The 22,809-nt window shown below is 38.2% G+C and overlaps 5 protein-coding genes across 10 annotated transcripts in view; 3 read left to right on the plus strand and 2 right to left on the minus strand.

The window, feature by feature from the left end:
* sgip1a (SH3GL interacting endocytic adaptor 1a) overlaps positions 1–4,095 on the plus strand; it is a 74,440-nt gene extending 70,345 nt beyond the window's left edge. For all 5 annotated transcript variants that reach the window (XM_018696182.2, XM_051077169.1, XM_051077168.1 and 2 more), the window contains one exon: positions 220–4,095. In XM_018696182.2, the coding sequence (XP_018551698.1) occupies positions 220–242 (23 nt within the window). In that variant the 3' untranslated portion in view covers positions 243–4,095. The remainder of the gene's footprint in view (positions 1–219) is intronic.
* A 375-nt stretch (positions 4,096–4,470) lies between these two features.
* On the minus strand, positions 4,471–7,083 carry insl5a (insulin-like 5a). Its single transcript, XM_018696281.2, has 2 exons — positions 6,700–7,083; positions 4,471–5,194 (listed from the first exon to the last, which is right to left on the minus strand). The coding sequence occupies exons 1-2, from the start codon at positions 6,869–6,871 to the stop codon at positions 5,037–5,039; spliced, it is 330 nt and encodes a 109-aa protein (XP_018551797.1). The 5' UTR covers positions 6,872–7,083; the 3' UTR covers positions 4,471–5,036.
* A 4,987-nt stretch (positions 7,084–12,070) lies between these two features.
* Positions 12,071–15,484, plus strand: pars2 (prolyl-tRNA synthetase 2, mitochondrial). 2 transcript variants are annotated; one of them, XM_018696263.2, is made up of 4 exons: positions 12,071–12,232; positions 12,810–13,182; positions 13,881–14,126; positions 14,213–15,484. In XM_018696263.2, the coding sequence occupies exons 2-4, from the start codon at positions 12,859–12,861 to the stop codon at positions 15,092–15,094; spliced, it is 1,452 nt and encodes a 483-aa protein (XP_018551779.1). In that variant the 5' UTR covers positions 12,071–12,232; positions 12,810–12,858; the 3' UTR covers positions 15,095–15,484. The 2 variants fall into 2 exon arrangements, with proteins under 2 accessions (XP_018551779.1, XP_018551787.1); XM_018696271.2 differs by having other exon boundaries at positions 12,074–12,232; positions 12,846–13,182.
* Positions 15,485–16,213: 729 nt separating this feature from the next.
* Positions 16,214–21,138, plus strand: ttc4 (tetratricopeptide repeat domain 4). The gene is made up of 10 exons (XM_018696294.2): positions 16,214–16,499; positions 16,661–16,778; positions 16,880–17,041; positions 17,353–17,430; positions 18,051–18,175; positions 18,296–18,382; positions 18,974–19,218; positions 19,847–19,931; positions 20,363–20,445; positions 20,880–21,138. The coding sequence occupies exons 1-10, from the start codon at positions 16,389–16,391 to the stop codon at positions 20,977–20,979; spliced, it is 1,194 nt and encodes a 397-aa protein (XP_018551810.1). The 5' UTR covers positions 16,214–16,388; the 3' UTR covers positions 20,980–21,138.
* A 203-nt stretch (positions 21,139–21,341) lies between these two features.
* LOC108896057 (cornifelin homolog A) lies at positions 21,342–22,507 on the minus strand. Its single transcript, XM_018695070.2, is given in 4 exon segments — positions 21,342–22,017; positions 22,116–22,303; positions 22,440–22,479; positions 22,481–22,507. Coding segments are annotated over 4 exon segments (453 nt in total). The 3' UTR covers positions 21,342–21,819.
* Between the last annotated feature and the right edge of the window lie 302 nt (positions 22,508–22,809).

The following is a 22,809-nucleotide window of genomic DNA, read 5'->3' on the forward strand; positions in this document are numbered from 1 at the left end:
ACAAGGCAGTAACAAGGTAGTGATTTAACTGAGTTATGACTCCAAGAAGGACAACAATTTCTGACGCAAATTGGGGCAATCAGGCACTAAGTGTTTTAAAGTATCTTAATTGTTGCTGCTGCTCCAACTTCCGACCTGCTCATACAGTATTCAAAATTTCAATCAAAGGACCATAAATGGATTGAGACATAACCATAACATTTTATTGGTATCTTTCAGGAAAATACCTGGCCGACAACTAACCCGTGCTTCTGAGAACAGCACTGTTGAACAAAACAATAGCAGTGAACTGAGGTTGACACCGAGGACAGAGGACAGACCAACACCAGACAGGCTCTCCATGGACCTTTTCTGAACCCACACGACTGGTCCGCAGCCTACCCACCAGTATTGTATAACTCGCATATAGCATCGTGGAACTGTTTTAGGTCATGTAATTATTGTATTTGTATTCATTTCATAACATCTGTGTTGCTGCAGTTAGACACCTGGGTTCTCCCCCTCCTCTAAAGTCTGTGCCTCTGTCTCCATCCTCCTCTGGTCAATGTTTGGTAGTGTTTTTAAAAAGTTTCACTGCAGCTGCCTGACCGAAGACATGGACGGAAAGAGTTTCGGCGAGATTGTAACGCTGGATGACATTTGCTGTCCCCCAGTCCAGAAAATTTTGGCAGTAAAAATACCATTTACTGCCAATACCATTGAGTAAGATCTTTGTGGTCAGACCTGCACCTCAAGCTCTTACACATCCAAAGTTAGACTAAGTAAAGCTAAAGCAGGGCCCAGGACAATGCATCGTAAGTAATACACCTTCATTAGCACATAAGAAAATCACAGCTCTATAAATAATCTGTTAGGATGTGGGCTCGAAGCCAGAGACGGCTGTCCTCAGTGTGTCGCTCTGACAGCGGCCATTTGAATGCATTTACTGATGCAGTGAGACACAAGTTGTCACAAACATTTAGATGAACAATAAGTGTTTCTCACTGGTGCTTGTGTGCGATTGGATGAAACACAAGATCAAGTGTGTACAAGAGAAAAAAAAAAATTTCATGCATCGCCTACTGGTACTACAGGGTCACATGACTTTGAATCACATCCTTTTTAATATAAATGCACTGATCAGTCAATCAAACTGTTATTTTATTTCTCTGGAATATATACACATGGTGAGGGGTTTTTAGCAAGTTAGGCAGCTGCAATGATAAATCAGTGTACTGGTTGCAAAATAAGAAAAATATGGTTTTTTTTCCCCATCAGAACAAAAGAAGTGTACAAAGTGTCATTTTAAATCAATAATATATATCTTAAAGGGCGTTTGGTGTTTTCCTCGTATTGTCAGATAGCCTTTCTGTTGTTCCCAGGACAGCAGTGTTAGACTCCAGAGTACATGACAGCATTCTATTTTTATTTATTGATGACAATGATTTGTTGTATAAAATGTGATTCTGTATATGAATAGAATTTGGATGGTATCACACAACTCAGAACCCTTAAAAGGTATAAATATTTGAATTCTCTCTTTTCTTTTTTGTTATCTGTGTAGTTGGGTAACCTGTGTACAGTATAAGGTATAATTTTTGAATTTATTTCAGATATAATTTTTTAACTCAAGTGCAACAGATGATTTGAGCTATATATGGGTGTGGGGGTAATTTAAAGAAAAGAAGATAAATATCTTCCTGGATGCTGTGTTATGCTTTGTGAAAGCAGTGTTAATGTAGAGTTAGCTATATACCATGGGCAGGGTCCACATTGTAAAGAATCTGACATTTTGGGAAATAAACTTATTTGTGTTCTTGCCGAGAGAGAGATGAGAAGATCAGTACCACTCCTCGAATGTCTGTATGTTAAATCAGAAGCTGGAGCCAGGAGATGTTAGCTTAGCTTAGCTTAGCATAAAAACTGGAAACAGTCTCTGTCCAAAGGTAACAAAATCCACCCATCAGCGCCTCTGACACTCACTAATTAAAATAATATGTCCCAGTTGTTTAATCTGTATAAAGAAGTGTATAAACAACAAGTTTTTGGGGCAACGTAACTTTCAGCCTTAGAGGTACCAGTAGGTAGGTATTTTTAACTTTGATAGTAATGTTGGTCAGTTGGTCCACCATTTTGGTGCAGACTTAAATATTACCAGAACTACTGAATGGATTGATGAAATAAAATATCTTTCAGCAGCTATACTTCACTTAGAGCTGATTAACTTGTTAACACACTAAACTAATATTATTAATTTGCATTTTACCTGCTAAATATCTGCATGTTAGCATTGTCATCATGAGCACGTTAGCATGCTGCAGACTCTATAGTCTTGTTGACCACTGGACAGACCCACGCTAGCTGTTTCCCCTGCATCTAGTCTTTATGCTCTAAGCTAAGCTAAGATAAGCAAGCCGGTTGCTAACTGTTGCTTCAGATTTAAAAGTCGGACATAAGATTGATATCCATCTTCACATCTAATTCCTGATCGTAAAGCAAACAAGCATATTTCCCAAAATGCTGTCCGGTTCCCTCGAATAACAACAAGACAATGACGACAAAAACAATCAGTTTTTCTCAGCAACATTGACGAAGTTTGGTGACCATGGTGCCACTACTGGAACAGGATTTGTTTACTGGGACCAGCTTGTTTTTTTTGTTTTTTTAAAATTCAAACCTCATTGTAATGAAACAAACATTCTCAGTTCCTACATCTACCTACTCAGTTATCACCTCAGCTTCAACCATGTGTCAGCAGTTAAGCTTCTCACCTGTTTCCATTCACCTCAGTGGTACCTAAACTCCCTGATTATATCATGAGCACATCCCCAGTCATCCAACCAGCGCTCAAATCCATGGCTTTATTTTGCATAATCGTAATGGTCTCTGTGAGATGACATGGGCTGAATGAGATTGTGGAGCAAGGTTAAGTCGACCAAAATGCTTTCTTTGTTTGTTTGTTTTCTTTTTTGTATTTTATGTGAGTCAGTCCTCTGTTAAGGAGAATAAGCTGAATATTTTTAAAACTGATAAAAATGAAAAAATATTATATTGTTTAATGTGAAAAAAACACTGTGCTGATGATGTTGAACTTCCTGAATGCTCTGACACTCAACATGAAGAACAAAAAGTGTGTGTGGAGAAGTGTAGCCGAAGATCTTTGTACTGTACTGTATGTCGGCATTCTGCTAAATGCAACCAATCATAGTCCTTTCTGAGCTGTCGCAGAAACTTCTTAGTCTGGATTTAGGACAAGAGGACTATTAATCTCACATCAACAGTCCTAGTGATGTAGTACTTTTGATTGGATGCAGTGACCTAGTATACTGAAAAAAAAAAAAAAAAAAAAAAGATCTGGTCCATGCAGTTAAAATTAAAAACCTGTTCCTGACCAGATTTTTAATTTTTTGTTTGTAGACCCAGTATAAGAGAACACTGAAGTTGCAAGTAAGGTGATGATGATTGGTGCCATTTAGCTCCTGGTAATACATTAGCGTGGTAATATTTTCTCTCAGTCATGTCAGTCTTTCATCTATTTGACTGGAGGAATTTACATACCTGAGAGAGAGCTGTTACATTCTGGGTGAATCTTGAAGCTATCAGTGCAACAGTCACTACAGCATTATCTACAGAGGCCCACCATACACATCCCCCATCATTTATCTGTTTTAAATTTCCACTACACTACATCTCACAGGTCTTTCAGCTTGAAAGGCAAAAGAAAACTCTCTTTGTCTGCTGGTTGCTAGATTCTTCTTTATATCTTCTGATAAAAAAATGGATCAAATCTTGTTTTTCCCAGATCTTCATCTCCATGGTGAACTTGTCCTGCAGTAATTCATTATTGCATGCAGAGCATGCAGTAAAAGGTGGGGCATCTATGATGATAGATAGTACTGAAATGACGTGTTGTACTGAGTGTCAGTTACCTGTATCAATGTTGAGAAGAAAGCAGGGAGTGTGTTTATGTGTGTGCTATAAGCCAGAATGCTTTTTGGTTCTGTACCGTTAACCTCAAACACATGTGCAAGCTGTTTGTACAGTACATAACAACGCTAAGATGAACTGAGAAACTTAGTTTGCTTCTTTCCAAAACCAATAAAAGTTATAAATGGATGCCTGAGTTTGCAGTTTTCTTTATGTTATGTAGTTCTGTATGATGTATGGTGCATTCGTGGAGAGCTGGAATAATCTGAAAAACAAGTTCTCGAATTGGACAATTCACATAAAGTCTTAGGGTTATAACAACTTGGAAAGTCAGTGGAAATTTTGGTACAGGACTTGTTGAGCTGTTGATGTCATATATGCAAGTATGGCAGACAAAAGTAAATGTTTGGATGCTTGTAAGAAAGTCTTCATTAGCTGTGCAAATTCAGGTATTGCATATAATTTTTTGCTCCTGTTTAATTTGCAATATGACATCAGGTTATAACTGTTAGTGGATGCAAACTGCAGGATTCACAAAAGATGTCACACCTCACAGAGTGTAAGCCCTGTGCAAGAACATTTATTTGACAAAAAAAAAAAAAGCAAAATGATAGACTACAGCTTGAGTCCCACAAATACATAAAATCAGTGATGAAAATTTTACAAACCTGCAACACAGGTCACAAGCTCAGGCTGAGATAGAGATTCTGAGTACGAAGTGACACAGTTCTGCACCTTTGAATACATCCCTGAGTGCATTTACATGAACTTTGTTTTGTTTCTTAATTCTCATAGGTTAATTTATACTGTAATTAAATATACATTTATGGTTACATGTTGTTGTATGTCTTCCAGCTCAGGTTTTCAGAACCATGTTCTCAGATGCTCAAGTGGTCCACATTCACATCTACAGTCCGTAAGTTAAAAGTATTAAATCAAAAATCCACAAAAATATCAAAAGCAATTGGAAAAATAGCAGTTGTGGATATGAGCATTATTGTACATACCAATATAGTGATCATATTGTTTTAAAACATCAGCATTGTGATTCAGATTTGGTTTCTAGTAAGGCAAAGATGGGAGAAAACAGTCACTTGGAGAATGAGAGAGAAGAAGAGAAGGGGTCATCCTCAGCAGAGGAAGGCAAGGTCGCTCTTCCTGCAGCCCACCTGGCAGCACACGGTGGTCAGCATGTTATTAATGTCTCGTCTGGTCAACTGAGAGCCTGGGCTGCTGCTGCTGCTGCTGCTGAGGTTCTCCAAGCTGTTCTGTTCTCCTGTTGGCAAACCTGTAATGACAAAACACAACAAATGCTAAAGAAAACCTTCACAGATTTGTTCTTATTTAGCCCATTTAGCAGGTTCACACACACTTGCCTCTGCAAATGCCAGTCTCTAGGGCCTCTAGACCACTAAATACATTCCGTTATTTGTGGATGAGGTGTTATAATAAAGTAATTCTGTAGTAAAGTTAATTAGTACTTTAGGTATTAGTTTTTCATAACTGTTTTCACACTTGTTGTCAATAGTGTAATGGATGGACAGCTGTTGTCAGATCAGTCTTTTGTAATTTATGTCCATGTTCTCATTGAATAAGGAAATTCTATAATGACTGTACAGATTAACTCAGTGCTATTTGTCTTCTACAGTGTCACTTTACTCTTTCTAATCAGCACGACTGATAGGCTAACTGGGTTTGTTTGTGTGTGACAGTAAGAGAGAAGCTGCCCCAGGGGAAGAGAACACTCCAGCATTTAATCATGATATGTGGCCTCTGGCATTATAAGCCTGCACAGCAGATGATCTGTCGCGGTGCTGGGGCACCTGTCTGCCTGCACACCCACTGCATCTTCTCAATTAATAGTACATGGCATATGGTACATGTAGTTCAGAAAGTCACAACAGTCAGGTTAAATACAGAGGCTGCAGGACTATATTTATATTGATGGCTGCTAATATTTCAGGCTGTGGGATGAGATATTACACGCAATAATGTTACTCTGGCAGATGTCTTCAACAGCTTAGTGAGTTCAAAGTTTTAAGCTTGAGTCAGAGAACATTGAATCAAAACACAAAAGGTATGAGATACATCGTGAACAACAAAAAAGAACAGTTTCAGTCGGGTATGATAAAAATCTTATAGAGGTCATCTTTACAAGAAAAACAGTGCGATTCCATAAAAGGGTGGATGCAAACTGCAAGATTCACCTTTTACTTTAACAGATTATTTTGCAAGTTCCAGGTGAGACATCACACAATATCTCAGGTTTCCCTTAAAGTTTCGTTATTTAAACTTTTACCAGGAATGGGTCAGTCATTGTACCTGGTCAAACATTGTTCAGAGCTACAGAGCTGTATTTCAAATTCAAGTAGAGATCTCAAAGTTTAAGAACATATCAATCAGGCTGGGGGAGACATCTCCTAATACAACTTAAATGACAATCTGAAACAAGCTGAAACAGAATATACTGCATATATGACACTGTCAGACCATGAGGAGTGAGATCATTTTCAACAAGGGAAACAAATAGGAAAACTGTAGTTTTTTTCTCATTTAGGTCTCAGAGAGACTTGAGAAAAAAAAGGTAAGGAGAACCCTGCATGCAGCACAACCTCCTCCCAACATGACTGAGTTTAAGGATAAATTCACACAAACAGAAAAATCCATTTATATGTTGTTCTGCATGATTCTTTTGTATCTTTTGTATACACACATGTAATGAAGTTAAATCCTGAACCAAGGAAAAAAAAAATCATTGAAACAAAAGGTAATTTTATGGCGTTGTCGTCTCACCGTCCATGTCTGACTCAGTGAGGAGTCTCCTCCAACGGGAGCCTCCGCAGGTGTAGACAACAGCCCTCAGGAACTCTCGACCGCACAGCTTCACCGCCTTCACCTCTGCTCTCACCTGGTCCACACACACCACTGCACACAGGAGCAGAGGCAGAATCACCAGTGCCCGCATACTGGATACCTGAGTGCCTGTACAGGAGTCTAATCTCTTTGGTCTGGTCTGGTTTGTTTGCTTGTAGAAACCACCACAGCTCTTCTGTCCCGAGGTGTTTTTCTGTCCGTTATCGTCTCAGTTGTCTTTGGCTTCTAGTCTTTTGGAGGCTGCAGCACAGTGGACTGGTCTTGGTCCAGCGCTGGCATCTCCCTGCGTTATATAGCATCCACCTTTCAGTTCATCAGTGCTGAGTATCTCTCCACCTCCCTCTATCTTGCCTTTAGCCCATCCCAGTCACACACACACACACACAGTCCTGTCATGACAGTCAAGTCATTTTATGTTTCCGGTCATCCTCCACCATGACCATTTTTAGCCTTCTAAGAAGGAGTGACGACCATCAGCCCTTTACAACCCTTAACTGACAATCACATCAGATGAAGAGCAGCCTCCTCAGCCTCTCTGTGATTACGTGATTTTAAGGCAGTGATTGCACCGACCTTCACCACACTGCATGGCTAATTAAGTGATGCGAAGTGATTCCCCCTGCAGTCAAGCAGATGTTTCATCTGTTTACAACACTTTGATGGCCTGGTTGTCTTTCGCTTTACAGCAGTTCAGGCCATATGAGAGTTAGAAAGTCAATGTTGACAGTCCATAATGCAGGTCATTACAGTGCTGCTGATGGTGCGATGTGATACTCAGCATGACATTTCACTCCGATCATTAACAGTGGAGGTCCCTACTTAGGATGTCCATGAAATTATATTATGTTTAGTTGGACATGCTGTATGATTGTGCCTGAAAATAAAGAACAGTTTTTTGGATTGATAAAAACAAGAATAGTTTAGCAGATGGATAGAGAATGACCAAACTCTCTTAGGACTAAACAAGCATTTTCATATAATATCACATCTAAAGTAGTTAGAGAAATGTGTGTTATTGGAATATATCCTATTTATTGGAAGCATACTACAACCCTTTGTTTTCTTTCCCAGATTAAGGAGCTAAAGGACCCACATAATGCAGAATCTCATCACTGTCCCATGTCCTGGACCTGGAGTGGAGGAGTGTGTTATGCTTTCTATAAATAGGATATATCTCATGAGAGTACATTTCCTTAACCTCTTTAGTCTCCATCAGTCTGCTAAACTATTTTTATTTTTATCTATCTAGTTCTGGCCTCTTTTCAATTATTGATCTAGAGTTTCGACCTTTATTAGGTTTGTGACATTATCAGGAAATCTCTGGCAGCTGTGGTAAACAATTCAGCACTGAGTCAGTGAACACCATGTTCTGCTTGTACAGTTACCATTCTGATGCAAGATAAATATGAGCGTTAACGTTTGTTCTTGAAGTCGGAAATAGTTGTAATAGTAGTAGGAAAGAGCTTTAAAAAAGTGTGAATGTCATTGGGATGCACTATTTATATTCTAATATGCTGTATGTTTTCTGGTGCTGTTTGTCCCTTTTCCTCTCCTGTCTTCTCTAGAGCTCCACCTGGGGTATCTGATCAGTCATCAATGAGCTGCACCTGGCTTCAATTAAGTGCTTAAAAGCTCTTGTGCCAGTATCAGAAGGCAGAGGTTTCCAGTGTTGGACATGCTGCTGCTAAGCTTTTTTTAAATTATTATTATTATTTGTTGTGTTTTGACTTTGTGACTTTTGTAGTCTTGATTTAGTCTTGGTTGTTTTGTTTTGTCTTTATGTTAATAAATCCTATGGATCTGGTTGCTCTATGGTTGTTTTCTATGGTTGATTTGGGTCAAGAGTGGAGTGTTGTGCACCTCACAGGGCCACCCAAGGGTGGAGCGTAACTGTGTATTCTTGTTTCTCCAGTACCAAAATTAAATAGTTATTTTTGGACTTTAAAAAAATGTACAAGCAGCATGGCTTTTTTAAATTGCAGTATTGTAAGCCTGTGCAGGCCTGACATGGTTGTGTGCATGACTCCATGATAAAATATTCATTCATTTATTCAGTCATTGTCAATAGATTCATCACCACGATAACTCTGCAAATGGAATATGGACGAAAGCTCTGAAACAAGCCAGTAAGGTGAGTCTATCGTACTGCATCAGCAGCCACAGATTTATTCATTTAGCCTGGATTTGCAGACTGGCTAACATGTTTGCAACCATCATAATACTGCTCTGGCTCCAGACATTATCTCGGCTTTTTCCATAGATGATGTAGCATGAACAACATGATAATGGGGTCTGCATCCCAGTTCTAATCTAAACAATTATTATCACTGACTTTTAAGAATACCCTGCCTCTCACTCAATGTCGCTGGGACGGGCTCCAGCTCCCCCATGACCCTCAACATATTAGCGGTATAGGTAATGAATGAATGAATTTTAAGAATGAGAGTGACAAATGGTGAGTGCTGATATAAAATGTAATTGAGTACTGGTATATATTATGAAATGTTCTGGGTAAGAAATTGGTTCATTTAAGATATAAGCAGATATTTTGTTAACATTTATCAGCCACAGCTCCTACGTCTCCTCAGATGTGCAGAGCTGATGAGCTGTGTACATCAATAGCTGTAATCAGAGCTACAACTTCTTTCAAACTGCTCTGATTACTGACCCATAGACCTGGAGAGGCGAAGATTACCTAGATTACGATGACCCCAACTTTACCCTAAATAACATGGAGTCAGCAAGGTGAGTGAGATATTGTTCTTAAAAGTTGTATGTTAAGACACATTGGTGGTATTTAATTTGAATTCAAAGAGGAACAATCTAACAGAAATGTGACAGTAATTGTTTGGTTCTGGCAAACTGAGTAGGAGCTGTAGTGAAGCAGAGAAGGTTTCCTCCCATCATGGTGGGAAGTTATTAGCTTCTATCAGATTACAAAGCTCCTACATGTTTTTTCCATTTCAGCATTTCAAATAGTTTGAGACCATAATTCCATGACTGAAAGTGAGTGTTTATTTGACCCTTAACTAATTTTTTAACATCAACATGACATGTTTTTATTATTTATCATTTATCTCCCGATACAGCCATATGACCAAATGTATGTGGACACCCTGTGAACTTCAGGCCCCTTTGTTCAGCATAAGAGCCCCACCTTCAAGGTGAAATTGACCAGGCCTTATTTCCTGAGTAAATGATATCACAGTATTTTAGTACTATTACATTTATGTCACAGCTTTAGTTACTGGTAACTTTGCACATTCAGATTATTACTAAACTCTGTAAAATCTGTATATAGAGTAGTTAACATTACTCTCTCCTTTACCAGCTTCAACATTTAAATGATGCTTACGTATCAGTGCATCAGTAGTTATAATGCAATAATATAATATATACGATTCTGTAAGGGGACATTTCTGTTTGTTACTTTATGTATATGTGTGTAAATATGTATGTATTTTTTGCAAATACGTATGTACTTTTACTTAAGTAAAGTTTTAAATGAAATACTTTTACTTGTAACACAGTCTTTCTCTCAACTGTTGTATTTTTACTTTTAATTAAGTAGGAGGTCTGACTATTTCTTCACCAATGTCCACTCACTTCTGAAACCAAACCCTCAGCTTTGCCAATTAATATATTTGTCTGTGTTTTTATTTTCTATACTGCAATTCCCAGAAACCTTAAACAACATCTTTGTGGTAAAAAATTGGAACTCTTTATTCAGTATAAAGCCAAACAGGCAAATGTGATGTTTGCAGATAAAATCTTCCCTAATGAGATTGTTTGTTTCTCAAGGAGACATTCAGTCGCCCATTTCTCTGAGAACCAAATCTTATGACAAGGGCCAACAGATAAATGGATAAAACAGGCACAAACCTAATTGGCTCAGGGATACGTCAGCACGTGCATCTTCAATCTGTCTGAAACCTATGGACTGAACGTACGCTGTCCTCCACAGTGTCCACCTGAGGGACAAGAGACACGAGACACTCAGCTGTGTTTGCCATCGACCATCAGGTGTCTGCATGTCATTGACTGACTGAGGGAATAATGGTTTAAAATTGGTGGCATAAAATGCTGTAAAGCCAGCAACAGTGCATTAACACAGACAGCAAAACAGTATAGTGTCAACAAAAGGCAAAGATTATGTGTGATCGAATCATATCTTCAATAAAAACTCATCAATAGTTCCAAAACAGAGATTGTAAATATTGAGAGATGGTTATTGTCTTTTCTTTTGTTGTGAAGCTACGTTCTGTTTTTAGAGTTGTGTTGTTTCAAAGTCAAGCCAAACAGAGCTCTATTTTTGTACTTTCTCATCCTTCATCGAGGTTCCAAATTCAATGGAAATGTTAGTTCTATTTTCATATTACATAAAGTAGTCTGTCATCATGGGTGGGAAGATGGAGGCAGAAATTTTTATGTAACAGGTATGTAAATACGTGACTCTGTGAGGAGATGTAATACCAATACAAAATGGCTCATTAAATGTGTTTTCAGGCCATTGAACCGTCATCCTTTTTCCTCTCCATTGCGTTGGCCTTTTCCTTTCACAATAAATGTATCCTGTTTTCAATCCAGAATTCAGCAAACCATGTACAGGACCACTCACCTTTGAATAGGAGAGGGCTCGAAAGTGTCATATTCATTGTTGTGCTCATTTCTAAGAAATTCTACAACTTCATAAAACTATAATAATATATATATATATATATATATAAAATATATAAATATATATATATATATATATTTATGCTCAAGGGAATATTCAAAATTTTCTAACAATGGCAATAAAAACAAAAATCAAGTGAGGTAGTTGGTATGTTCTTTTAAGCTTGATTTTTATCAATAAATTTTGTTTGAGAGAGTGAGTGTGAGAAAAAGAAAATGCCTGTAGCTCCACCTGCTGAACATAGAAGTAATCGTCATGCTGAGTTGCATATTGTATTGGGTTATGATGTTTTGTTTTTTTTCTCTCTTTTGATTAAAATTAATAACAGATTGGTTCTACTCTTCAACGCCAACCGACCAACAAGCCAAGAAAAAGTCGCTCTTTATGACTCCAGAACATGCCTGCGAATCGTCAGGGTTTTCGATTTTCTACAATACCAGCGTGATCCATTCACGGCTGTCAATAATGCAATGATATGTCGCAAAAAATGAACTGTTAATGGTGAATTCGGCTTACTTAATTTCCCAAAATGTTAACAAATGTGGGGAAAAATCATACTCATACTGTAGTCCTCAGCGTAACGGATATCCTCCAGTCCTGTAGGTGGCGCTGTGATCTAAAACTACTAGTCGCCCTGTAAAGTCAGCAGCATAGTGTTGGGACCAGGAAGGGGCCTTCGGTGTTTTGCAGGTTGTTAACTTTATAAACAAGCCACTCTTTGCTCATTTACTCAAATAATCCACTCAGCAACAGACACCAGTTATCGACCGTTAGGTAAGTTTCACTAGTTCTGCATAGGTACGTTGTTGTGTGCTAAATGAGTAAGCTAACATTAGCTATGTGAACTGAGCGTAAGGGCAGGGTTTGGTAACATGCTCCCCTGAACTGTCACCTTCAGACAGTCATGTCTGCTTTTTCACACAGCTTTGAATCTACTACACTTGTTTAATACATCTGTAGGTAATTGAATGGACCAAACTAATCTGTGGGGAAATTACTAAGTTGTTACGACCTTGACTTCACCTGTTCTTACTGTAAATAATATGTATTTGTTTCAATAGTAAGAAGCATTCATATCATTCTATTAAGCAATGGTAGTAGCAATATCTAAATATGAAAATCCTACAGTATAAGTCAAGGCTTTAAAATCCTACGTATATAAAAGTGTATATCAGAGAAATATACTTAAGTTTTAAAATTAACATACTCATAATGCAAAATATTCTAGTCCTTAGACTGCATTAGCTTTAGCAAGGTGAACTGAATGTATCAAAATCTCCCATGTAAAATGATTAAATAATTATCAAGATAGCTGATTATTAACATTCTGTTGATTGACATATTGTTTCAGGTCAGCTCTTGTTTCATCTATTTTCTGAACCAGCAGCACTGGATCCACCATGGAGCCTATTATGCATCAGGTTTGGCCAAGAGTCTTCCAGCGTCTCCACAGAACCCTGATTCTTCCAAAGAGGAACCATTCAGGCTGCGCTGAGCACACCGCCGTTCCTGCCTCCACTCACTCCCGACACATCAGACCCACACTCCTGGTGTCACGTCTCTACCAGCCATCAAACCTGCGCGATGTGGGGCAGGACACACGGCTGCAGGGAGAGATGACCTGTAAGAGCCAGAGGCTCATGCTGCAGGCTGGGCTTATCCATCCGTCCAACCCAGGGTGTTACTACTACCTCCCTGCCACTGTCCGCTCCATGGAGAAGCTGGTGAGATGATGTTTTTATTTAGTTATAGGAATTATACAGGTCAAGTAATTAATCATGGGTCATGTACTGCTGCCTTATACACAAAGATGGTTCTCTATAGAGCTTCTTCTGACATGGATATGTGACCACAGAACAGGAGACAAATCAAAGAAAGAAAACAAATAGATTCAGAGACTAATTAATCATAGTAATGTATATTATTATATTTGGTATGTTTTTCTTTACATTACATTTTTGATATATAAATATTTTTTGTTTACCATTGCTTTTATGATTTTGTGATCAGATTTTGCTGCCCCTCTCTCTTTCAGTAATGCTCAAAGCCAAACAGCAGACGTTCTCAACCCATTTGGCTGTTTACCCTTTAAGACAAAGCAGTTGTCTGTTTCAGGCCCCCATTTAGCCAAAGAGTAATTTTCCTTTTGATATTAATTCAGTCACATAGTTTATATTGGCGTATCCTTTTTTTCATGCATTGCTGGATTGTTAAATCAATCCATAAATTAATGTGTTTTTTCTTATTTCATGTCCTGTTAATCGCTCATGACCCCAGACATTTCTTCTCTAACCTCATGGAGGATTCCTGACCTCCAGGTTGGAAACCACAGCTTTAGAACATATATGGGATAAACCAGGATGCAAGGATGAGTGTATATGTTCTCATTTTGGTTCTAATACCTGATGTCTTTAACCAACAGGTGAGAGTGATTGATCAGGAGATGCAAGGGATCGGTGGGCAGAAGCTGGACATGCCCAGTTTGTGCACGGCTGATCTCTGGAAAACCAGTGAGCGATGGGACTTGATGGGAAAGGAGCTGCTTCGTCTGAAAGACCGCCATGGAGTCGACTACTGTCTGGGTCCCACGCATGAGGAGGCAGTGACGACTCTGGTTGCTCACCAGGCGAATCTCTCCTACAGGCATTTCCCTCTGCTTCTTTATCAGGTGAGCTCTCAGCCTGTTATTATTGCCAGTATATTTATTGCAGTAAGCTGCAGTTTTTACATATTGGTTTTTTTTGTTTAAAATAGATCACCCGCAAATTCAGGGATGAGCCAAAGCCAAAGTTTGGTCTCCTTCGAGGGAGGGAGTTCTACATGAAGGACATGTACTCATTTGATGTGAGTGAAGAAGCTGCTTACCAGACCTATGAATCTGTGTGCCAAGCATATACCCGTCTCTTTGCCAGACTGGGCTTGCATTGTGTTCAGGTGCAGGCAGACACAGGAAATATCGGTGGTAAGCTCTCCCATGAGTTCCAGCTGCCAGCAGACATCGGCGAGGACCGGCTTCTACTCTGTGGGAACTGTCCCTTCTCTGCTAACGTCGAGACCTTGTCATCAGACAGAACAGACTGTCCACAGTGTAAAACTGGCACACTGGTAGAGTCAAAGGGTATAGAGGTTGGCCACACCTTTTACCTGGGGAAAAAGTACTCTAAAGTATTCAATGCTACCTTCACCAATGCTCAGAACAAGCTTAGTATTGCTGAAATGGGCTGCTATGGTCTTGGAGTAACCCGTATTCTTGCTGCAGCCATCGAGGTGATGTCAACAGAGGAGGAGATCCGCTGGCCAGGGCTTCTCGCCCCTTACCAGGTTTGTGTTTTACCACCAAAGAAGGGCAGTAAAATGGATGAGGTAGCAGTCTTAGCTGAGGACCTGGTTCACATATTGGGAGAAGCTCTGCCTCGTTTGAGAGGTGAAGTGGTTCTTGATGACCGTACACATATGACCATCGGAAAGAGGCTGAAGGATGCCAGTAGACTGGGCTACCCGTATGTTATTGTAGTAGGGCAGAGTGCTTCAGAGGAAACACCCAGGTTTGAGGTGATCTGTCAGCGGACAGGGGAGACGATGTTTCTCAGTAGAGATGGACTGTTAGATCTACTTGGAGGAGTGGAAATTGTATGAATCACAACTCTGAATGTGGAAATAAATGTTTTTATTTTATGTTTGTGTGTAATGTGTAGTAAGCAAAATGTCTATGATGCAGTTGGTGAGGTGGTGGGGAAAAAAATGAAAACTGTTGTCTTATGTCAGTATGGGAACTGGAAGGTTTTTGTTTTCTTTTTTTAGTTCTATGTTTTGTTTTACAGTGTTAAACCTGTAATTTATGTACTTGTTGACATTACTAATTGGATTGCATTTATTGTCACAACAAAAGCTCAGTAATGAACCTTAGGATATGAAACTGCATTTGGTTGCTGTGATGTAAGGATATCACATTTTTTTTTATTTTTGTGGCCTCTCATGTTCCCATGCCAATAAAAACATGAGCCCAGAGGAAAACAGAAAAAATGACCATTTGCTATGGTGTTTTGATATGCACTTACATCTGTAACACACAAATGCAGCCATAGTCAAACTCACAATGCAAATACAGTCAAATCATGAAGGTTAGGGAAAAGCCAAATACAAAATGACCATTGGAGGAAGGTTCAGGTCTTTTACTTAATTAAGGGTTGCAGTACTGACAATAAATAATGTTAATACCTCATAGGTGGTCTACAGAATGGCTGGATGATAAAAATAAGTGGCAAATAATTTTAAGCAAAAGACTTAACACTTAAATATAAACTATTACATTAGAAATAAACGTCCTGCATTCAAAATTTTACATATGAAAAAGAACAATCATCAAAGAGTTCATTATTCAGATTTGCAATGTTAAAAAACATTTCATTTATATTTTTCTAATTAAGTTAAAAAGTGAATTTAAACTACTGTAATATTCTGCTGGGTAGTTCAGTCTACAACATTTGTATTTATTGAATTAACTATGATTTGTGTGAAAAATCTTACCTGCAAACTAGTATAATAATTATAACAACTGTAACAGTGTTTGAGCTGAACAATTAAGAAATAAAAAAAGAGTAAAGAACATTTGCCTTTAAAATGCACTTAAGTATGCCATAGTACCTGAGTAAACGTATTCAGTTATTTTTCATCCCTGTCGGTTTGATATTAAAATTTTATATTCATCGTCTGTTGTCCAGAAGAAGGTGGAACAAATTTATCAGTGCCGTGTTTCAGCACGGAGCACTTACTGTGTAGTACCGGCTGTGCACATGTGTAAATAAAAAGCTGATGAACTTATACAATTTGTAAAATTATAATAGACGATTTGTAAGTGGCCGTAACCTCATGTTATATTTAGTTTAAGATTATAAACAAACGAGTTTTCAAAAACTGATTTTGACGGAAAATGGCGTCTTCAGCGGTGCAAAGTGACAGCGACGACGGAATGGACGAATTTATGGACAAATTCAAGACCCAGAGATATAAAAATGCCTTCAGTGAAGACGGTTGGGAAGAGGTAACGCGAACAAGTAGAAACTATCGGCTGTCAGCATTAGCCAGAAAGTTACTTCTATGCTAAATGAGCTGTTACAACTTCAGTTTCGTTGTTGTCATTAGCCTGCGAGCTGACGTTTCTGTTCATTGGCAGTGACGTCTCTCTGTTTCTGTCTCATCCAGGAGTTTAATAAAATACCTATGTTCATGAAAACAGCCCCTGAAGAGATTGATCCTAAAAAATACCCGGAACTAGCTTGTCTCCAGGCCATTATCCATGACGAGGACAGACCTCCCGGGGGTAAGCAGCCCTGTGTTGTTGCTTGTGTTCATAAGAAAACATCTTTTTTTTTTTTTATTTAACTTTTTTAACTGTTAATAATTGAATTCATTCCTTCCCAGAGCAAGCAAAGAGCCTGAAAGATGAGGGAAATGCCTTCTTTAAGGAGAAGAACTATGAAAAGGCCATACTGTCCTACACAGCAGGCCTGAAGAAGAAATGTGGGGACCAGGACCTTGATACTGTTCTTCTCACCAACCGGGCAGCAGCACACTTTCATCTTGGTAGCGATTTCTTATTTACATGCCATACAGATGCATCAACAGTCTTTAAGGTCATTTGTGCAATGCTAGCACCGGGGATATGGATCATCACACATGTGCTCACAAAGATCAACATGATTTGTTTTCCATGTAAAAACAAATCCTGTGTTTCTTTCTTCTTCTTATTTTTAATATATATATTTACTGAGCATCAACAGTACTGAATATACATTTACAAGAAAGAGAGAAAAGCAATGCTCACACAAGGTTTGCAGAGGCCTGGGGTATATTTTAGATGATCTTTGGTTAATATATTTCTTAATTTCACACAGGTAACATGCGCTCTGCACTGAATGATGCTGCATCTGCAAAGAAGATCAAACCAGACCATCTCAAAGCCTTGATCAGAGGTGTGTAACATACACACAGACTCTTCATCTGTATCTGTCATGTACATCACTGTGACATTATATGTTAATTACAATGATGTGTCATAATAATAAAACAGACCAATACAAAGTAGTTCACAATCTAACTATTCATAGTATCATTATAATTATTAAAAAAAATAATATGTAAATAAACATGTATGCATTTCTTGTGTTGCAGTAACTTTCATTAAAAATGACAATATATTTGGCTCACCATTATTAGATGTTTAACATTACAGTGTATGCCACACAATGATATGTACTATGACATGATACAAGTTTGTTCAGTGAGTTTTTGCCTTGTAAGTTATATTATGACAGCCATTTTTTTGTGTCTTTGGATGAATTAGATCATCGTGGTACATTGTACATGTTCAGATTCCTTATAGTTATCATTATTTATCGTTAATTATTTTATAAATTGATTTTAAAGAAATATTACACCAGTATATGTCAATGTACTATTATATAGTTACATAAACTGCACAGTGATGGAATATTTTAGTGCATAGTAATCATGAGAAACTATAAGAAGATAATGATGTTAAAGGATTATGACCATGATAAAATCATGTTAATATTTGTATATGTTTATACAGGAGCTCAGTGTTGTATAGCACTGCGTAACTTTTCAGAGTCCATCCAGTGGTGTGATGAGGGGCTTAAGGTTCATCCCACTGACAAGAAGCTGCAGGAGCTAAGAGCATCTGCAGATAAACACAAGGTACAGTCACTGCTGAGTTCAGCTGACTTTGAGCTGAAGAATTTAAAGGGAGGCTGTAATTGCATTGTTGGCATTTGCCTGTAATACTATTGACTCTAACGGTTTATTTTTTGTTATTAGAGGGCAGCAGAGAGAGATGCCAGGAAGGCCAAGGTTAAAGAAAAAAAGTTGCATGGTGAGAAAGAAGCTCTTCTTGCTGCTATAAAGGTAGGCATCCTCACTGAGAGTGAGAGGAAAATGAACTTCTTGAGCTCACTAAACCCTTTCACTTCTACCTCCTAACCACTGACTACCACACCCATCAGTCTCTCAAAGTATCTCATATCTCATCTCTTGCTTGTTTTATTTTTTGAAAATGACCAGGACTATTTGAAAATGAATATTTATTTAACAGGAATAGTTGCATTCAACATTTTTGATGGATTATGTACATGATTTTGGTTTGATACAAATTTAAAATGTCATATTTCATCAGAATTCAAGAAGTCAAATGTGAGAGCTCATTGCAGAACAGATATTCAGCTAATAAGTGACATCTGTGAGGAAACTGTCAGGAAGTGTCAGCCTCATAACTAATAAATTGGCACACAAGCATGATAACTAATTTGGAACTGATAGTTTAACATCTTGTGGAACTTTGCATGAGCATTTATATTTGGAAATGATCATACCTGCAACAGTCAGTCAAATCTGACAGTAATTTGGTCTCTAAGTGTATGTTAACATGATGTAAAGTCTAACTATAGAGCCTGTTTTTCTTTAGTGATTATCAGCAACGTTTTTGCGTGCCTTATACAGGATCGAGGCATCAAGCTCCTCCAGTCTGTGAAGCCTCGTCGGTATGGTTCAGACAGTGAGGAGGATGAGGATGACGGCTCCTCTGCAGCGATTTCACAGCTGAGCCTGGATGGTCTGAGTTCTCAGGAGGTCACGGGGGCTCAGGTCTTCCTGGACGAGCAGGGCTCTCTGCACTGGCCTGTTCTCTTCCTCTATCCTGAACACCAGCAGAGTGACTTCATCTCAGCTTTTTGTGAAAGCAGCTGGTAAGCTCCTGTCTAGTCTTCACTTTACTATGATATGGGGTATTTCTGTTCCCACTGACAAACATTTCAAAGGTTTTATTACCAAAGTAAAACGAGTTACTCGTCAGCCTAATCTGGGGGGGTGGGGGGCGCGGGGGGTCACTGTTTAACAGAAGTTAAAGCCTTACTTTACAACAACACTATGCAACTGTTTTACCTTAAATTAGCAGCTTCAGAATAATTTTGATGGTGCACTGAATTGTAATAGGAAGAATGGTGCTTCTTTCATTTTCACCCAAAATGCCTGTTTCTACACTATGCGACTTTGGTGAATGGGTCAGATCTCCTGCTGACTGAGTTATCAGCTTAAACTGCTGCAAGTTCAAGAGTAATACCAAACTGTTGATCAGTTAAAAAGGCTTTGAAGTCATTAAAAACCAGCGTTCATGTCCAATATTCATTCTAAGGGGAGTTTGGCGTGTTTGTTACAGAGACAGCACTTTGGCTCTGGAAGCTGTGTATCATGAGGAATATATGCAGGCGGAAAAAAATGTTTAGTTTAATATCCCCAGTCGCAAATGGAAAAAAAGGAGTAAAGATATCTGGAAAAATTACTCATGTATCTTTTTACTTGCCTTGACCTGTTCAGTTTTGTTGATCACCTTGCGGTCATGTTTGGAGAAGAACTCCCACCTTGGGACACGGACAGAAAATACCACCCACAAAATCTGCAGGTTTGTATGTTTTGCATCATTGAGCCAGTCCAGACACAAATAAAATATAATTTTGTTCTTTTTTTTTTCTTGTAGCTTTTTACCACAATAAATAATTCAGATCATTGTCCTGAATAAGTTAAAATACTGTGTGATTCATATATATTTTTTCTGCATCCTTAAACTTATTTTTTCATACTAACCAAAGCAGGACTACATTGTTTCTACATTCTGATGAACTGAAAAAATTAACCAGTATATTCTGTTACAGTGATTTTATATTATGTAGTTTAATAATTAAATAAATAGTAGTAATAAATAGTCAAGAGCACAACTGTCAAACAAGGATTATATACCATTAAGAAAAACAGTTATATCAATAAATTACAGGACAGTTGTTTTTTTTTTTTTTTGTCCTAACTAGCTACATTTGACCTTTCCTCATTTTCTAGCTGTTCTTTGAAGATGAAGAGAAGGAAACACTCTACCAAATCAACCCAGAAACGTCACTTTTAAAAGTGTTGCAGCATAAAAGGTAAATCCATTGACATATATTGTGTTTTCATTTTGATTTATATCATAACCACTATGAATGCTTAATTTTGATTAACTGGCAGCTAATCAAAATTAAGCATTCATTCATTATTTTCTTTGGGTATTAAAACAAAGCAGCTTTAATTGATTTAATTATATCTGATCGAATACCTAAATGAGAGCCATGCATATCACTTTGAAAATTCTTTCTGTCAGCTAGTGTTTCTCTGTTAACCGAACAACAGGGCAGAACCTGTGATGTTTGGTGACACGGTGTACATCATGGTTTGACATGTGGCCAAAGTCTAAACAGAGCAATAAGTGCTGTATGTTCCCCATATTATTCATATTTGTCTCTTGGTGTCAGCGTTTCTGTATGTTAACTTCCTTCACACTCTTTATGTTGACTCACTGTCTTTTCTGTTCTGTCAACAGGTTTTTTGTGAAGGCGGGCACTCCCAGCATCATTGTCTTGGTAAACGGCTCGTCATTCAGGAGGCAGTTTTTAACAGGAAAGAAAATACAAGGATTGTAAAAAAATTGGCCTTCAAATCTCTACGTTTTCAAACCCCAAAAGACTGACTTTGTTTTTTAATAACACACCATGCCAAATATGTTTCTCTTATGCCCAAGAGCTCGACAACCTGCATGACACCAAGTAGTGTAAACAAATAAATGAGATCTGTAAAAGTTATCTTTGTTGATTCTTTTGCTGTGTCTCAAAGTGGATCTTCTCAGATCAAACACGGCCGCTGTGAACTTACCAGAAATAGCAACAGCAACACATGATGCCAAAATACATGCTGGCTGCTTCGCTTTACTTAATTTTTAAAATAAACATTGTACTGGCCCCTGTTTAATGTGACATATCTGTCTGTTCAAAGATAAATCTCCAGATTGAAAACAATGCAAATAATTTTATTCCAGTGATTCAGAGAACAATGATCAGTCAAACAGAATGATCAAACATACACTGAATAGATAATAGGCATAAACAAGTGATATAAGTGTTTATAAAAAGACATTAAAATTAGACTTATTTTTCACATTTGATAGACCAGTGAGTCCCTTTCTAAACAGTGCGGTATGTCCTTGAATCTTGTGTTACATATTAGAACAATGCATCTAAGTTCAACTCAACTATGCACTACGGAAAAGAATTTGGATTTAAACCATATATCTTCAGGCAAGCTTGACAAAGGACTGAATGGAATGTGAAAGTGAGAGTTGTGAATAGGTTTTGTTTTGAGAGGGAAGTGGCATCAGCTTAATTTGCTGCCATTAGGTTTCACTGCTAAATACACCAAACAGAAACAGAAGCATGGTCTCAAAATTTCTTGTCAAGACAAAACCATCCAAAGAAAAGCAACAAATCTCAGTATGAACTCATGATGACCCCTGGTTGGTTCATGAAAACAGCAGGAGGTGCGCCTCTTTGAACCATCACCACTGGAGCAGGCTGCATGTTGACAACAGTGGGAGCTTGATTGCGATGTTTTAACTCACGATGCATCTGACACCAGGAGCACCACACACAGAAACAGGAAGCAGCGATGTCCTTACAGATAGAACCCTGCAGAGACCAAAGTAAAGAAATATGTGAGGATGTAACTTCAACTTTTATTCAACATCTGTGAAATTCACTGCACATCAGCTTTACATGCGTCATACCTTGATACCGTATCTGTTTCGAATGGCAGCCCGTAGAGACAGGGCAGCAGGAGGAACAAACAGGGGTGTACCACAGGAATTTAGTGCCCCAGGGCTGCACAGGTCACATAATAGCAGACAGCGATTCTCTCCAAATCTTCCAATAACTGTGCCAGCAAGGCAAGGGCAGCACCAAAAACCATAGCAACCTAAAAACCACACAGAGGTTTACCAACAGGTGGGACAAACTCTTGTAAGTGATTCAGTAATACTTTGAGAGGTCCAACCAATTAAATAAAAAAATAAAAAATGTAGATTTGAGAAATTTGTGGTGTAGACTCTTACAAGTGTTTATATCCTCAAAGCAGTCAAAGAGACCACCGTTTCCACTTTGTCAAGGGTTGTGTCGCCATTGGATGTTGAATTTTAGCCACAGATGGTGAAAAATGAACCTGTTAACACAGAGAATCTCATATCGTGGAACATGGTATGAGGAATGTTATAGTAAAATAGAGTTTGGAGCAAAACTTTCCTAAGAGAAGATAGGAAGCTTCTTTAATTTCAGACCTTCCACCTTCTTGATTTTGTAGAACATTCGAACCAGTGACAGCTAAGCTTACCTAAAAAAAAACATAAATGCATTTTCTAATAGATTGCTGATTTGCTAACACTAAATTAATGAATTCATGTTACTTTGTGCTTCTTCATTACATCC

Source organism: Lates calcarifer, linkage group LG17, assembly GCF_001640805.2.
Source record: "Lates calcarifer isolate ASB-BC8 linkage group LG17, TLL_Latcal_v3, whole genome shotgun sequence".
Classification (NCBI taxonomy): Eukaryota; Metazoa; Chordata; class Actinopteri; family Centropomidae; genus Lates; species Lates calcarifer.

What these genes read in the sequence shown, in the direction of transcription:
- insl5a (XM_018696281.2), bottom strand. Translation starts at nt 6,871, where the DNA reads ATGCGGGCACTGGTGATTCTGCCTCTGCTCCTGTGTGCAGTGGTGTGT. An exon ending in CACTGAGTCAGACATGGACG is followed by an intron (nt 5,195 to 6,699) that starts GTGAGACGACAA and finishes TTGTCATTACAG; the next exon opens with GTTTGCCAACAGGAGAACAG.
- pars2 (XM_018696263.2), top strand. Translation starts at nt 12,859, where the DNA reads ATGGAGCCTATTATGCATCAGGTTTGGCCAAGAGTCTTCCAGCGTCTC. An exon ending in TCCGCTCCATGGAGAAGCTG is followed by an intron (nt 13,183 to 13,880) that starts GTGAGATGATGT and finishes TTTAACCAACAG; the next exon opens with GTGAGAGTGATTGATCAGGA. An exon ending in TCCCTCTGCTTCTTTATCAG is followed by an intron (nt 14,127 to 14,212) that starts GTGAGCTCTCAG and finishes TGTTTAAAATAG; the next exon opens with ATCACCCGCAAATTCAGGGA.
- ttc4 (XM_018696294.2), top strand. Translation starts at nt 16,389, where the DNA reads ATGGCGTCTTCAGCGGTGCAAAGTGACAGCGACGACGGAATGGACGAA. An exon ending in CGAGGACAGACCTCCCGGGG is followed by an intron (nt 16,779 to 16,879) that starts GTAAGCAGCCCT and finishes ATTCCTTCCCAG; the next exon opens with AGCAAGCAAAGAGCCTGAAA. An exon ending in ACCACCCACAAAATCTGCAG is followed by an intron (nt 19,932 to 20,362) that starts GTTTGTATGTTT and finishes CTCATTTTCTAG; the next exon opens with CTGTTCTTTGAAGATGAAGA.